The following is a 13,533-nucleotide window of genomic DNA, read 5'->3' as shown; positions in this document are numbered from 1 at the left end:
GAGTAAGGGATTGGGTCAGACTCTGAGAAATGTATATAAAATGAGGAGCTTCTTAGAGCCAGGGAGAGATTTTGGGGGCCCAGCAAGGACAGAAAGAAATAAAGATGCCATAGCTGAGTTAACAGTAACTGACAGCACAGAGACCAACAAAAGCAGAGAGAGAAAATGGGTGTAAGCTGTGGCAAGAGGCTGGGGAAGGCCCTCTGCCCTCAGAGGGCTCCAAGGAAAGCTCCAAGAAAAGGCTTGCCTCTCCCCAAACTTTCCCTTCTAGGACCTCTCCATATGTAACAGACTCAGTTGGCTTCCTCACCTCCAGGAGTCTGCCCTGTGCCTCAGCCGCAAGGAGCCCAGAGGTTTGCCACATGACTATACAGAAGCAGATTAATATAAATGAAGACCAAGGGCCCACAATGGTAGGAATCGCTGGGAGCAAGTGTGATTGCATTCCCAACCAGTGATTAATACCAACTCCCTGAAGCAGCAGGAGAGTGAGCTCCTCGGGCTTCCAGCATTATTGGAGCTGACCTGGGGAAGAGGAATTAGATGGTTCCAGTGGCCACAATGCAAGGAAGAATGTGGGCCCAAGTTCAAAAGCCACAAATTTGGGCCTGCTCTTGGGGTCTAGCTGTGAAGGGGCCAAGCTCCAGGAAAGAGCAGCTTCTGCTTCTCCCTGAAGATCTTCAAGGGGAGGGAAGAGGAACTAAAGGAACAAAATATTCCAGAGAAGCCATAGGCAGGGAAAGTCAACAACATAAATCCATCTGTTTCAGATGAGAATGGAGCCTGTGAGAAGGCACTTTGAAGCTGTCTTGTCCAGCACATTCCTGAATGGAATTCCCACTATCGTCACCCCGATGGTGCTGGAAGATCTGCAGGGAGAGGGCCCCCCAGCTCCCCAAGCAGATCACCCCACCCTGGTCCAGCTCTCCCTGCTGGGAAGCTTCCTCAGGCCTCTTGGGGCTGCTCTCCTTCCCCCCAGACTTCCCCAGTCCATCTTCCCTCCCCCTCCTCCACGTCTCCTGACTCTTCCTTCTGGGGCCAAATAGAACAAGACTCATTCCTCTAACACGTGACAGACAGGACATTGTCCTGTGCCCTTTGGCCTTTCCTTCGGACCAAACCTCCCTACTTCTATGACATGAAAGCAAGGCCAGCAACAAACATGGCTGCCCTGCTTTGGTATCCTTTCTAAACTCAATGGAAGTTTATCCAGTTGTTCCTGCTCTTGGAAGGGAATTACTTTATGTATCTATATATGTACCCTTCCTCCTTAGAGCATAAGCTCCATGAAGGCAGGGACCATTTAGATTTGCAGCCCTGACATCTAGAATCCACGAACACTTAATGTTTGTTTAGTTGGACTGAGAGTTCAGAGGAATCACATCTGAGTGGAGGGAGAGCTGGAAGGGACTGAAATGAGGTGGTACCCTCTGGCTGCACAGAGCATGAGCCTGGGCCCTCAGGAGTCAGGGCCAGGATCACCCAGCAGAAAAGGTGTTGAATCCAGGTCCAGGAAGCCCAAAGGGAACGTTCTTCCCACCATCCCAATGCAGGCACCTATTTTGTGCAGGGCATGAAGGTAGAAATTTGGCCCAGACCTGGCTGTGGCCCTCACAGAACTCAGTCTGATGGCAGCTAAGCCCTAGACTGACAAGTAGACTCAGAATTCTCCCCTAAAAGGACACAAGAAAGAAGATGAAAGGAAACACATAGGGGAGGATCATAGGAGAGGCTTCCTGGAGGAGGCAGCATCTGAGCAGGGCCTTGAAGGGTAGGAGCCTAGTGGAAGTGGGAAAATGCCTCCTCCCCTCCCCCCCCCAAGATGGGGGCAGGGGTGTGAACAGGAGAGCAGAGATCAGAGTGATAAGTCGGACAGACACAGAGAAGGCAGGGAGCCACCCAATGTAAAGGACCGGGGCTCCTCTGGGGAAGGCAGAAGAGAGAAGGTGGGAACATTCTGAGCTTGAAGTCAGATGGGAAAATTAGGGTTTGAGAGAGAAGGGCCGCTTGGCCAAGCTGACTCAGTGGGGGCCAAGTGAAGTCGGCTGGCCTTGGAGGGCCCATGATCCAGGCAGGGGAGTCCCGCCTTTGTAGGCCTTTCCTCCCCAACTCAAAGTCCCAGCTGTGAAAGCACCATGGCCACCATTTGTGGGGGGAGGACCACAGTCCCCAGAGCTCCAGGAAGCCAACAGCAGAAGCAAGCTTCAGACCCCACTTTTCTGCTCTGAGGCATGATGGACGGAGGTGGGGGGTCACTGGATGGAGAAATCTGGTCTCGAGCCCTTTCTCCTAAGGGTCAAGTTCTTCTCCCGATGCATCGTCCTTGTCATGACTCTTTGCTAGAACTCCCACTAAAATGGTGAGGGAAAGGTGAAGGCCTTTGGGGGAACACCCAAATTTACAATTCTATTTTAACCCGTCCTCATCTCTTCTGGTGTGTGTAGAAATCTGAGCAATCTGGTAGTGATTTTAAGGCCCACAAAACGTTCTGTGGGCTTCTTGACACCATCACAGCTCCCAGGTAGAGGCAGATTTTCTGTGCCACTGGCAGCTGCTAACAGATAAACATGTTTGGAGCTTCCTGCAACAAAACAGAACAAAAGGGAAGAAAACTAAAAATAAATCCCACTGGCATCCTCACCACTCTGCTCTATGAGGATCAAAGGGGGGAAAGCCATCTATTTAGTTATAGTCTGTCTTTGATACTCCTAGGGAATGTACACACCTAATTAGCCATAATAGCACCATCCAGAGGGGGAGAGGAGGTGGGGAAGGGAGATGAAGGTTTCTCTGGGGGGTTAGTAGCTCTCTCCCCCATAGGCCACCTTCAGGAGGCCAGACCATCCCTGGCCTGCAACTGGGGTCAAATGAGTGCCCAACTCAGCCACTCTCCTTTTGGCAATCCCTGGGAAATTTCAGTATCACAGCCCAGAATGGGATTCAGTGACCTCGGTTATGCCTTCCCCTACCTACTTCCAGCTCCTTTCAATTTGCAGAAAATCTTGAAGTGGACAAAACCCAGATGCCTTTTGCTTGTAGCTCAGTGAGAAAAGATCAGGCCTGTAGACTCTTGTCAAAGTGATGTATGGAGTTCATTTCCCATTAACTCTTTCACGGCTTCAAGTATTTTCTTTGCCCCCTAATTCCCTTCTGACCTCTTCCTGTTAGAAATCCAAAGTTGTGATTTTACACCGTTCCTGGACTCTATAAGAGTTTTTGGAAGGTGATCTCGACTCTGAATCAATGCTCTAACAAAGGGTTTGGAAATTGGACCTGCAGGCCAGATATCCCCTAGACTAGACTAGTAGATACACTCCTCTGTGTAGCCACTTGGATTTCCTTTCATTGAAGAAATGGTTCAGCTACTTTGGGATTTAAGTCTGAGGTCCTGAAGCCACACTTGGATGACCAGTCAGTTGTTAGGGATACAGCAGAGGGTTCCTGGGTGGGCCAGAGACTCTTGAAGATCCCTTCTAAGGTTAAGATTCTTTGATTCTGAAGCAACCAGCTTGGAGGAGGAGATTGAATGTTTTCTTTGCTTCTACAGAAACATGCGCTGTCAACAACGGAGGCTGTGACCGTACCTGCAAGGATACAGCCACCGGAGTCCGCTGCAGCTGCCCAGTGGGGTTTACCCTGCAGCCAGATGGGAAAACATGCAAAGGTGAGCCATGGTTACCCAGGAATGGGTTTGGAATCCACTTTGGTTCCCTCAAGCTCTAACCAAAGAAGTGGGGAACAGGAGGAATTACTGCGACATAACTTCAGTTGGAGAAATATGAAATCTGGGTGTCTGGTGGTCTAGGTAGTATTCCAATTGGAAATATAAATAAGGTAATTGAAGGCAATTGAATCATTATGAAGAAAGTAAGGAAGTAGAGAGGTCTGTTAGTCAACAAGCATTTATTAAGCACTTATTATGGACCAGACACTAGATTAAATCCAGGGAATCCGAATAGAAGGACAAAGGCAGTCTCTGCCCTCAAGGAGATTATATTCTAAAAAGGAAGAGTACACTTAAAAAGAGACCTGAAGGGCAGGGGCAGGAGAAGGAGGTGCCCAGTAGAGAAAGCCCTGGATGAGGAAATGCAGCCTGAGGAGGAAAAGAGATATTTATGGTCTGGACCTCCTCCTTAAACAAAGGTTCTGGAAGGAGCCAGCCAATTAGAGCACAAGGCCTCAGGGGACCAGGGGGTACTTCCAATGAGAGCTTCCGGGGTGAGGGGATTTCTATAGCCTGGTACTATGCCATGGGACTGATAGAAAAAGTCCTGGGGAAATGAATCAGTATGCAATCTGGAGAGGCCCAAAGACATCTCTGGTCCATGATCATTTTAGTCGATGAAAAAAGAAAGGAAGATAGGCCCTGAATCAGTCTGAGTGGAGAAATAAAGGAATGGGATGGCCTGTGTATCAACAGAGCTAGAAAGTGAGGAGGGAGGATGCTTTCTGCCATATTCCAATTGGAGAAATGAGACAATCAGGTGTTTTGGTTTTCATGGCTGGAGAAATGAAGTGTTCCATTTCAGTTGGTGAGAAAAAAAAGAAATGGTAGTCTCTGTTATTCTTACAGTTGGAGCAATATGAGAGCAGCATCAACCAAATAGCATTTATTAGGTATTGCCCATGAGCCAGACATGATGGGATATAAGAAATACTTGGTATACAGAGACAAATAATTTTTAAAATCTTGTTTCATTGGACTTTTCTTTCTAATCATCTGTCTCTCACTGATGCTTGGGTGACAATTGTTGGTTCCTCAAAACCATCTTGTTGCTGCCTCCCAAAGTCCATCACCTCCTGATGGGCAGGGATCCTGCTGCCACCTCCCGATGGGCAGCAATCCCACTGCTGCCTGACTTCAATTCCTTCCTCTAGGAAATGAAGGCCTTGGGCTTGGTGGTCCCTCCTTCTCTCTTCCAGCTCTGAATGCTATTCTCTTGCCCTGTGCCTATAAGGGAGTAGAGTACAGGCTAAACAAAAGTCTGGTATAATGGGAAGAAAATCAGACATGGCTTTGGAAAATCTGAGTTCACATGAGGGCTCAGGCATTTATTAACTACATTATGATGGCCCAGTGTGAGCCACAGTTGCTCATATGCAAAAAGGAATGGTCAGTTTTGATTCACCTAAAAGGGGGTTATAAAGGACAATTGACACATGCATTATTATTATGTAATAATAATGAGAATCTTGTTTCTAAGTAGCTTCCGATGTGTATCCAATTAATCCTTTTACAAGGTATCTTGATTTTCATCACCTACAGTTCCCGGTGAGATCATGGCATCCCAGTCCTAGAGTTAGTAGCTGTCTGGTCCAACTTCCCTCATCTGACAAACAAGGAAAGGGAGGTTCGGAGAGGTTCAGTGACTGCCCAGGGTCCCAGGTCAGAACTGCTTTCAGGGGACAAGGGAGATGAGACTAGAGCAAGACAAAAAGTAGGGAGGGAGGCTTTAGAACTCAGAACAGCTGGATTGGGAATTACTGACCCCAAAAGCTTAGAACTAGAAAAGACCAAAGAACATAGGAGGTAGAGAGCTGGTTCTTTTGTGGTTGTTCAGTCATTTTTCTGATGTGCCTGACTCTGTGGTTTCATTTGGGGTTTTCTTGGCAGAGACACTGGAGGACTTTGCCATTTCCTTCTCCAGCTTATTTTACAAATGAGGAAACTGAGACAACTGACTTGCCCAGAGTCACATAGCTAGGCAGTGTCTGAGGCTGATTTGAGCACAGGTCTCCCTGACTTCAGATCCAGCACTCTATCCACTGGGCCACCTAGCCGCCCTAAGTAGGGACCCTAGCAATAACCTAATTGCATTTCTAAACTTTCAGCCTGGCTATCTGCAACTAATTACAGGATATATTTGCCAGAGTGCAAAACTGTAATGATCTAATTTCATAAAATCATTTCTCCTGTTGTCTCTGTCTGTCTCTGTCTCTCTTCTCCCCCTTTCTCTCTCTTTCAGTCTCTTTCTGTCTCTGTCCATCTGTCTCTTTCTTTATCTCTTTCTTCCTTTCTTTCCATCTCTGTTTCTGTCTCTGTCTCTCTATCTCTGTCTCTGTCTCTCTTTATCTCTTTTTCTTTCTCTCTTTCCTTCTCTCTTTCTGTCTCTATTTCAGTCTCTCTCTATCTCTGTCCACCTTTTTCTCTGTCTCTCTCTTTCTCTCCCACTTCTTCTAGTTCCTCTTCCCAACTTCCTGTACCTGTTCCTGTTTTACTCCTGAATTGAGACTGAAGAAGGAAGAACAGTTCTCTCTGAAAATTGAGATAGTTGACTTATCTTTGATAGAGTTTCAGTTATTAAGCACTCAGAGGGAGTTATTAAACTCCCTCAATTTTGACTGCCAGTTTATAATGCTATTCCTGAGTATCTAAGTGTTCCCCCACCCCCATAATGTTTTGCCTAACATCTTATTTTCACAGAACCTACTAATAACATTAAGCAAGTGTGCACCTGTACAAGAACTTTTGGTTACAAATCCCTTTTGCATCCATCATCTTATTTGATCCTTGCCCATAGTAACCCCAGGAAGCAGTTAACAATTATGGTTCGTATTCCAAAGGAAGAGACAGTATGTACATGTACATAGAAGCCTTAGACAGTGGAAAGGTGTGATGATCTCAGAGGGAAGGCAGCAAGACTGTGAGAGGGTGGTGATCCCTTCACAGGAAAAGTAAAGCTAGGAATAGAGACAAAAGAAAATGAGTTTTTTTCAAACTGTTGAGTTCAAAATGACTATAGGATATTATCCAACAGACTGTTAATTTTGCAAGACTAAAGGACTAGAGAGAGGTTAGGGCTAGACAAAGAAAGCTGAAACTCATCTTCATATAGATGATATTGAACACTTTGAATTGGAGCCCAGGAACTTAGGATAGCCCAGTGCCCTTTCTACAGCACTATGAGACTTATCCAAAACTAAACAGAGAGTAAATGAGATGGAAATTTAAAGATAATAGTCATTGCCATGTGTAAAAGTCTCTTTGGATTCAGAGTAATTATCACTGAAGCACTAGAAATTCTAGTCTTCTGATTTCAAATCAGAGATGTTTCCAAATCTCAAAGGAAAAGTCATCAACACCTCTCATTTTCAAGGTTCTATTCCTAGAGAAGGCAGCTATGTAAAAGCGTGGATAGAATGCCAGATTTAGATGCAGAGAGTCCCAAGTTCAAATGTGGCCACTAAGGGTGGCCTTTCTAACTGGGGTCACAAGAGTGGGATACATCTGAAACTACTGACAAACTCTCAGAGAATGAAATCAGTATTGCAGAACAAGCAGCTAGCAAGGTAAGTAAAGCCAAGCACAAAGTATGTGACCAAACTGGTGGGGATTTGTTTTGCCCATATCATTTCAGGATTTTCCCTGAGCATTCCACCTTTGTTGTTAAATGGGAATTTTTCTGTACAGCTCTTTAATCCTGGAGTCTTTCTGTTCCTTGGGGAAAGTTTTTGATGTCCAAGGAGTGTTGTTTTCTGCCTAATTGGCCCTCTCGAGAACGATGAAAAGGTTGGAAATTCAGTGTTCCTTAACTAATTCCAATTGCTTGATTCTACCCCTGGTTGGATCGGTGCCATTGAAGGAGAAGAGAGTAATTCGGCCGTGCACAGGAGAGAGCATGGAGAATCAGGAGACCCGGGCTCCAAAAAGAGACCCAAGCTGTATGACCTTTAGAAAACCCCTTCCCTTGTGTATCATCGTTCCCATCTCTGTAAAACCAGGAGACTGGTCAAGCTTTCCAAGGCCTCTTCCACCTCTCACATTCCACGTTCCACATCCCAAAGTATTCACCGGTTCTGACATTCTTTGTCTTGAGCTTTCTTGGAGCAATCGGACTGTGCTTTAAATCCTAAGATTTTTCAAGTTCTACCTATCCATGTTCTAGGGCCGATTCTAATTCTCACAGTTTAGGCTCTAAGATGAGTCTTCCTTGTTTTGACAGTCTATGTTCTATGGTCCCTCACCAGCTTCCTTCAAGGCTTAGCTCACACACTTCATCTTAGGGAAAAGCCACTTGTCCTGAGCCCCTCTCGTTGTCAGGATCTCTCCCTCCTCTGCGAATCAGCACACAGAGGTTGCTTCACGTACAGATGCTTCTCTGCTTATAGGCTGTGTTTCTCCTCCCAATGGGAGACAAGGGACCTTTCTTGTCTTTGCATCCTCATTACCCAGTGCTCTGCCCAAGAAACCCCCTTATGCTCTTAGATGGGATCCAATTGAATGGCAAGTCTCACCAATCCTCCCTTCCTGACATCCATCCCTTCTAGATCAGGATTCATCACTTCAAGTCAGATCTAACTATGACAGTCTGCTAATTCTCTCCAATATGGACTACACAGAGCAGCTGAGATGGTGTTCCAGGGCACACGTCAACAAGTTCACGCCTCTGCTCGAGAAGTTTCTGACTCTGTTGTTCCAGGATGTTTCGAGCCCTATCTAAGGCAGTGCTCACTTCTCTTAGCCACCCGTGCATTTATTTCCCTTTTACAGAAACTACAATCCAGGCAATCCCCATATATAACATTCTATCTTTGGGTGTTCCATAAATTTCCCCCATTCCAAAAAGATTTTCTCTTCATCTCTGTCTCTTAGAATTCCCCCGGTCCCTCAAAGCTGTCTCCTTCATGTGACTCTCCCTAACCCTCTCCCAATTCCTCTGTACCCTATATGCTTGGAATATAGAGGTTGTCCCAAAAGTCTTGGTGCAATTTTAAGGGTTAATAAGTTTAAGCCTTGTACCAAGACTTTTGGGACATTCTGTATTTTGTATCTATACCTATATTCTTTTGTTGTTTTCTCCTAAATGAATGTAAGTTACTTAAGGGAGAGCCGTTTCATTTGTGTCTTTATATCTCCAGCTTTGATGGATGATGAAATTATGAAGATCCATGTACACACACATACCCACACATGAAATAGCTGTTTTCCCTGAACACTTGGGGAATGGTGTTATCCTGGTCCACAAAATATTCTTATTAATAGTTACCACCTGTACCATACAGGGGTGAACAATTTTCAAAGCACAAACACACTAAACATGAGTTGATTTTGTATTTTGTTGAGTCAGAAGGCCCTTAGGATGATGAGGGTAAGCATTCAGAATAAGAAGGACAGAGAAGAGACTGATGATTTGGGTTTTAGGTAGTTCTTAGGGTTCTAGATCAAAGGGAGAACACAAGATCTAGAACTAGAAGGGGCATCCAAGGCCTTATCAGACAGATGAGGGTGGTATGTTATCTCACAGCCAGTAAATGACACAGCCAGAACTGGAACTCAGATCTTTAGGTCCCAAATTCAAGTATCTTTTCACGTCCCCATACTTGGGAGTAGGATGGGATAGGTAAGGTGTGTAATTTCACTGGTGTAGGAAACTCCTGGGGAGAGAGTCTCTTGCAGATCAGCACCTGCTCTAAAAACTTCAGCATCTTAGCCAAGAAATGTGGCCACAGAAAGTCAGAGGCTTTCTCTTAAAGCAACTTCCATTCAGTCTTAAGAAGATTACTTGAGGTTCTGGAATGGTAAACGACTTCCTTCAGTTGCTCTGTGCCAGTCTGTTCCTCCTGGCTTGAAGCCACTCAGCTCCTCTCCCCAGAGAGTCTGTCCTTTCATCCTCCCACATGAGAGAAGGCTCTAAAATAAAGCACAGGCCTCAGAACAGTCCACTGCCTTTTATTCCTCCTCGTTTCCTTTCTCAGCACCTTAATAGGCACCAAGTCTCTGCTCTGTTCCACACTGGCCCTGCCCACCACGGTTTCCTACCCTCCTCCCACTGACTCTAGTTACTCCATGTCTCTTTAGTCCTTCATGGAGTGTCCTCTCAACTTGCCCAAGGCCTTTCTCTGCACAGTGCAGCCCCTGGATCATTTCTGATCCATTCAGGACAAATTCAAGATTGCCCCACTGAGGGTTCTTTTAGCCCAATATAATTAAAACATGCACAAGCATGGACAGAAGGGAACAGAACCCAATGCGGCTGGGGCTGTGATCCTGTTGTGTCTGTGCTGATTATGCCCAGTGCTGGAGCCACAGAATTGAAACAACTATCACCTTCAAGGACTTTGTATTTTACTGGCCGGGTCGGACACGTCAAAGGACAAATGGATGCTTTGTCCAAAGGGGATGAAAAGATTAAATTAAATATTAACTTTTCCCAAATAAGCATAACTTTTGTTAAATCCTTCCATTTTTTCACATTTATCTCCAAATAGAGTTTTCCTATTGAATGAGACTGTCAGTCAAGGATCCCACTTTCTTTTATTTGTCACTCACAAATCTTGGTATGCACTAAGCCTCTAACAAAGTCATACTGATGACTAAAGCTGCTCTAGAACTGCAGTGTGGACCAAGGATAATGTTTGTTCCTGACTGAGGCAGCATAATGCTCTAGAACTCAAAATATTTTAAAAGCAGAGCCCAGACCCTGAAGATTTCATCTCCCTGACTATCATCAAATAGAGGCAATGTGGAACAGCAGAAGGAGATGGGGCCTGAAATCAATCAGAGTACAAAACCCACCCCTGCACACCAATTAGTTCCAGAATCTCTTGTGAGCTTTAACTTCACCTGTCAAAGAAGGCTTATAATTCTAGCATTCCCAAGCTCAAAGGGCTGCTGGGAGGCCCAAATATTAAGCCCACATATCGTTATTATTACACAATGTTCAATATCATTATTATTTCAGGCAAGTCACTAATAGTGGCAAAAGAATAGTTTTCTGCTCTATATAGATAGTTAATAGCCTTTTCCAAAATAATCTTTCGTTAACTATCAGAGGGTAAATTCCAGTTCCTTCCCTTCCCATTCCCACAGTGAGGAATAAATAGGACCTATTTGGGGGTGACTTTAAAGCAAGAGACAGTGGAGGGGGAAGGTAAGAAGTTCAGAGGGTTTTTTTTAATTCTAATGATTATGTCCCCTTCAAATGAACAACTGCTGAGACCTTGAGAGCATTTTGCTTAGGAAACTATCTTCAGATGTTTCATTCTCTTCAATTCCAGTTATTAAACCCCAGGAACACTTATTAAACATGTGCTGAATGGCTGAGAGAGCTACAAAGATGGAAAAACTCTCAGCTCTAGGAGATCACAGTTTAATAGGACACATGTAGAGATTAAGTAACATGAAGATAGAATGGATCAGGGCAAAAAAGAGATCCAGACAAAGTATCCCAGTAAATCTGAAGAAGGAAAGTGTGCTTTCAGTTTGGAAGGTCAGGAAAGCCTTTGTGGAGAAGGGACATCTGAGCAGAATCCTAAAAGAGAAAGGAGATTTCTATAGGTAGAGATGAAATAGAAGTGGAGACCAGGGAAGGGAACGATCTTTGTGAATGGACAGAAGCCGGAGATCATAAAACAAGATTGAGGAACAAATAATGATCCTCTTTCACTATTCATGATGTTCTGGAAAGAGAGCACTAAAACAAGGTTGGAAAAGTCAGCAAGATCCAGAATAGAGAGAGCTTTGAAGGACAAGTTTGGGGAATTGCAACACTGGGAACAAATCTTCATCATTGAAGAGTGGATTTGATTTTTGGAAATAGTTAAAAGTCACCTGGACCCAAGTTTAGGGAATAAGCTGGGTGAGCACATGGTGTGTTTGTGGATCACCCCTAATAATAATATTTCTGGTTTACAAAGCATTTCTCTAGCCCTTCCTGTAAGGTTGGCATTATTATGCCAACTTAATAAATGAGGAAACAGACTCAGAGCACTTACCAGCTAGGAAGTGATTGAGCCAGAAAGTGAAGGCTCATTTTTCTTTCATTACTTCCTCCTCCACTAGGCTGCATCTAGTCAGAAGTCAGCAGAGACAGCCAGAAGATTATTCTGTCAGACACCCCTTTGCCTTCTTTCTCCCTTCTGCCCTTCCCTGCCCCCACCTCTGGGTCTTTTGCCTTCCAAGCATCAGCATTTTATTAACTGCCCTGCCCTTCTGCCATCAGGCTAAGCCCAAACCTTGATCCATTTGGGTCCCGGGATTGGCTGGGGTTTATGCAAACATACTTCCATGGGGCTGTCTCATTGCCATGGCTACCCAGTTAGCCATATCTGGGATTCTCCCATACTGAGCACTGATGCCTCTGCCTAGGTTTCCCAGGCTGATGGAGAATGATGAGGAAGGGTGTCCTGGGAACTTTCAGAAGCAAGGCAAAATCCCAGGTAAAGCAAAAAGATTCATCGGACTTTTGACCCAATCCCCCCCCCATTCATATAGCTGCGGGAATTAGGTTAGCAGCCTAAGATCAGAAAAACCAGACCGTGAACCTCCTGCCTTCATAACTGGACTTGGCAAGATTTCTTTCTGACTAATTAGACTAGAAATTCGTGGCACTCTTCTAAAGCTGAAGACCTGGGGGAAAGATTGAGGGAAAGAAGAGCTTAGATATAGCTGGCCCCCTCCTCCCTTTCCAGTCTTCTTATACCTTATTCTCTGACTCGTATTCTTAACCCAATGACCCTGGTCTCCTGGCCATGACCCAAGCAGGATTTTCCATCTCACACTCTGGGCATTTTCTGGGTGCTTAGGGAGGTCTAGTGCTCACCAAGCTCAGCTCCTTCGAACACTTCTTGAAGACAGTCTTTATGTCCTGCAGCTTCTGAACAGCCCGGCACCCTCGGCCCCTTCCATTTCCTGATGCCAAAGTGGCAGAGCTGCGGCTTTGAAGACAAAGGTTCACATCCATATCTAATGCACTCTGCCTGAGTCACTTTCATGGACCTCAGATCCCTCATCTATGAAAAAGGGGGTGAGTCCCTTCAGCCTAAGCCAAAGACCCTATGATCCGTCCATTTGTGTGGCCAACTTTGCACTGAATTCACCTCTTTTAGGTATCCGCCCTCACTTCTCTCTTGCTGGGGCCACCACAAGACTCCCTGGATGCTTTGGGATCTGACCAGAAGCTGCAGTCACCATCACCAGTCCTCATTGTGACGACTGTAAGTCAGACAGCAGGACGTGCCATAAGGTCATGCCTTGTGTCATTTGGGCAGAGGAAGGCGCAGATCACTCCAGCAACTTCACCCCAAGTGACAATGCCTTTGTGTTTTCCCATCATCTACCATGAGACAAGCTTCCATTCCGCCAGAAGCATATTAATTAAGTCCCTGAGCAAGGATCAGACATGGCAAGCAGTAAGAGTTGTTAGTGTTTGTAGGCTGCAAGATGTGGGATCTTTGGACCCTCCTTCTTGATGCTCCATCATCATCACAGACGTCAAAGGCAACGTTTGCTCTTGATGACTGTCCAGGGAGAGATATTTGCATCTGGTTCACATGGGTTTTCATGACCAAGGAGTGCACTACTTAGTGACCAGTCGTCCAGGGAGGTGTCTTTCTGTACTTGGCTGGAATGATCTTCAAAAGTCTGTCACTAGGCCGGTACTCAAGGCCTGTCCAGCTTGGCAGGAACTGGCCAGAGCCAAAATGTCAAGGTCGGTCACTGATAGGACAAGATGTAGAGTCAGAACGTGACTTTTGTGAGATAGAGAGAGAAGAGGGAGGGAAGAAAGGAGGAAGAGAGAGAGAGAGAGAGAG

The 13,533-nt window shown here is 45.4% G+C and overlaps 1 protein-coding gene across 5 annotated transcripts in view; it reads left to right on the top strand.

The window, feature by feature from the left end:
* The window catches only part of SCUBE1 (signal peptide, CUB domain and EGF like domain containing 1), a 216,090-nt gene that overhangs the window by 150,572 nt on the left and 51,985 nt on the right, over positions 1-13,533 (top strand). For all 5 annotated transcript variants that reach the window (XM_031938459.1, XM_031938457.1, XM_031938456.1 and 2 more), the window contains one exon: positions 3,548-3,664. In XM_031938459.1, the coding sequence (XP_031794319.1) occupies positions 3,548-3,664 (117 nt within the window). The remainder of the gene's footprint in view (positions 1-3,547; positions 3,665-13,533) is intronic.

This window comes from Sarcophilus harrisii, chromosome 5 (genome assembly GCF_902635505.1).
Source record: "Sarcophilus harrisii chromosome 5, mSarHar1.11, whole genome shotgun sequence".
Taxonomy (NCBI): domain Eukaryota; kingdom Metazoa; phylum Chordata; class Mammalia; order Dasyuromorphia; family Dasyuridae; genus Sarcophilus; species Sarcophilus harrisii.
This window is presented reverse-complemented; position numbering and strand designations above follow the sequence as displayed.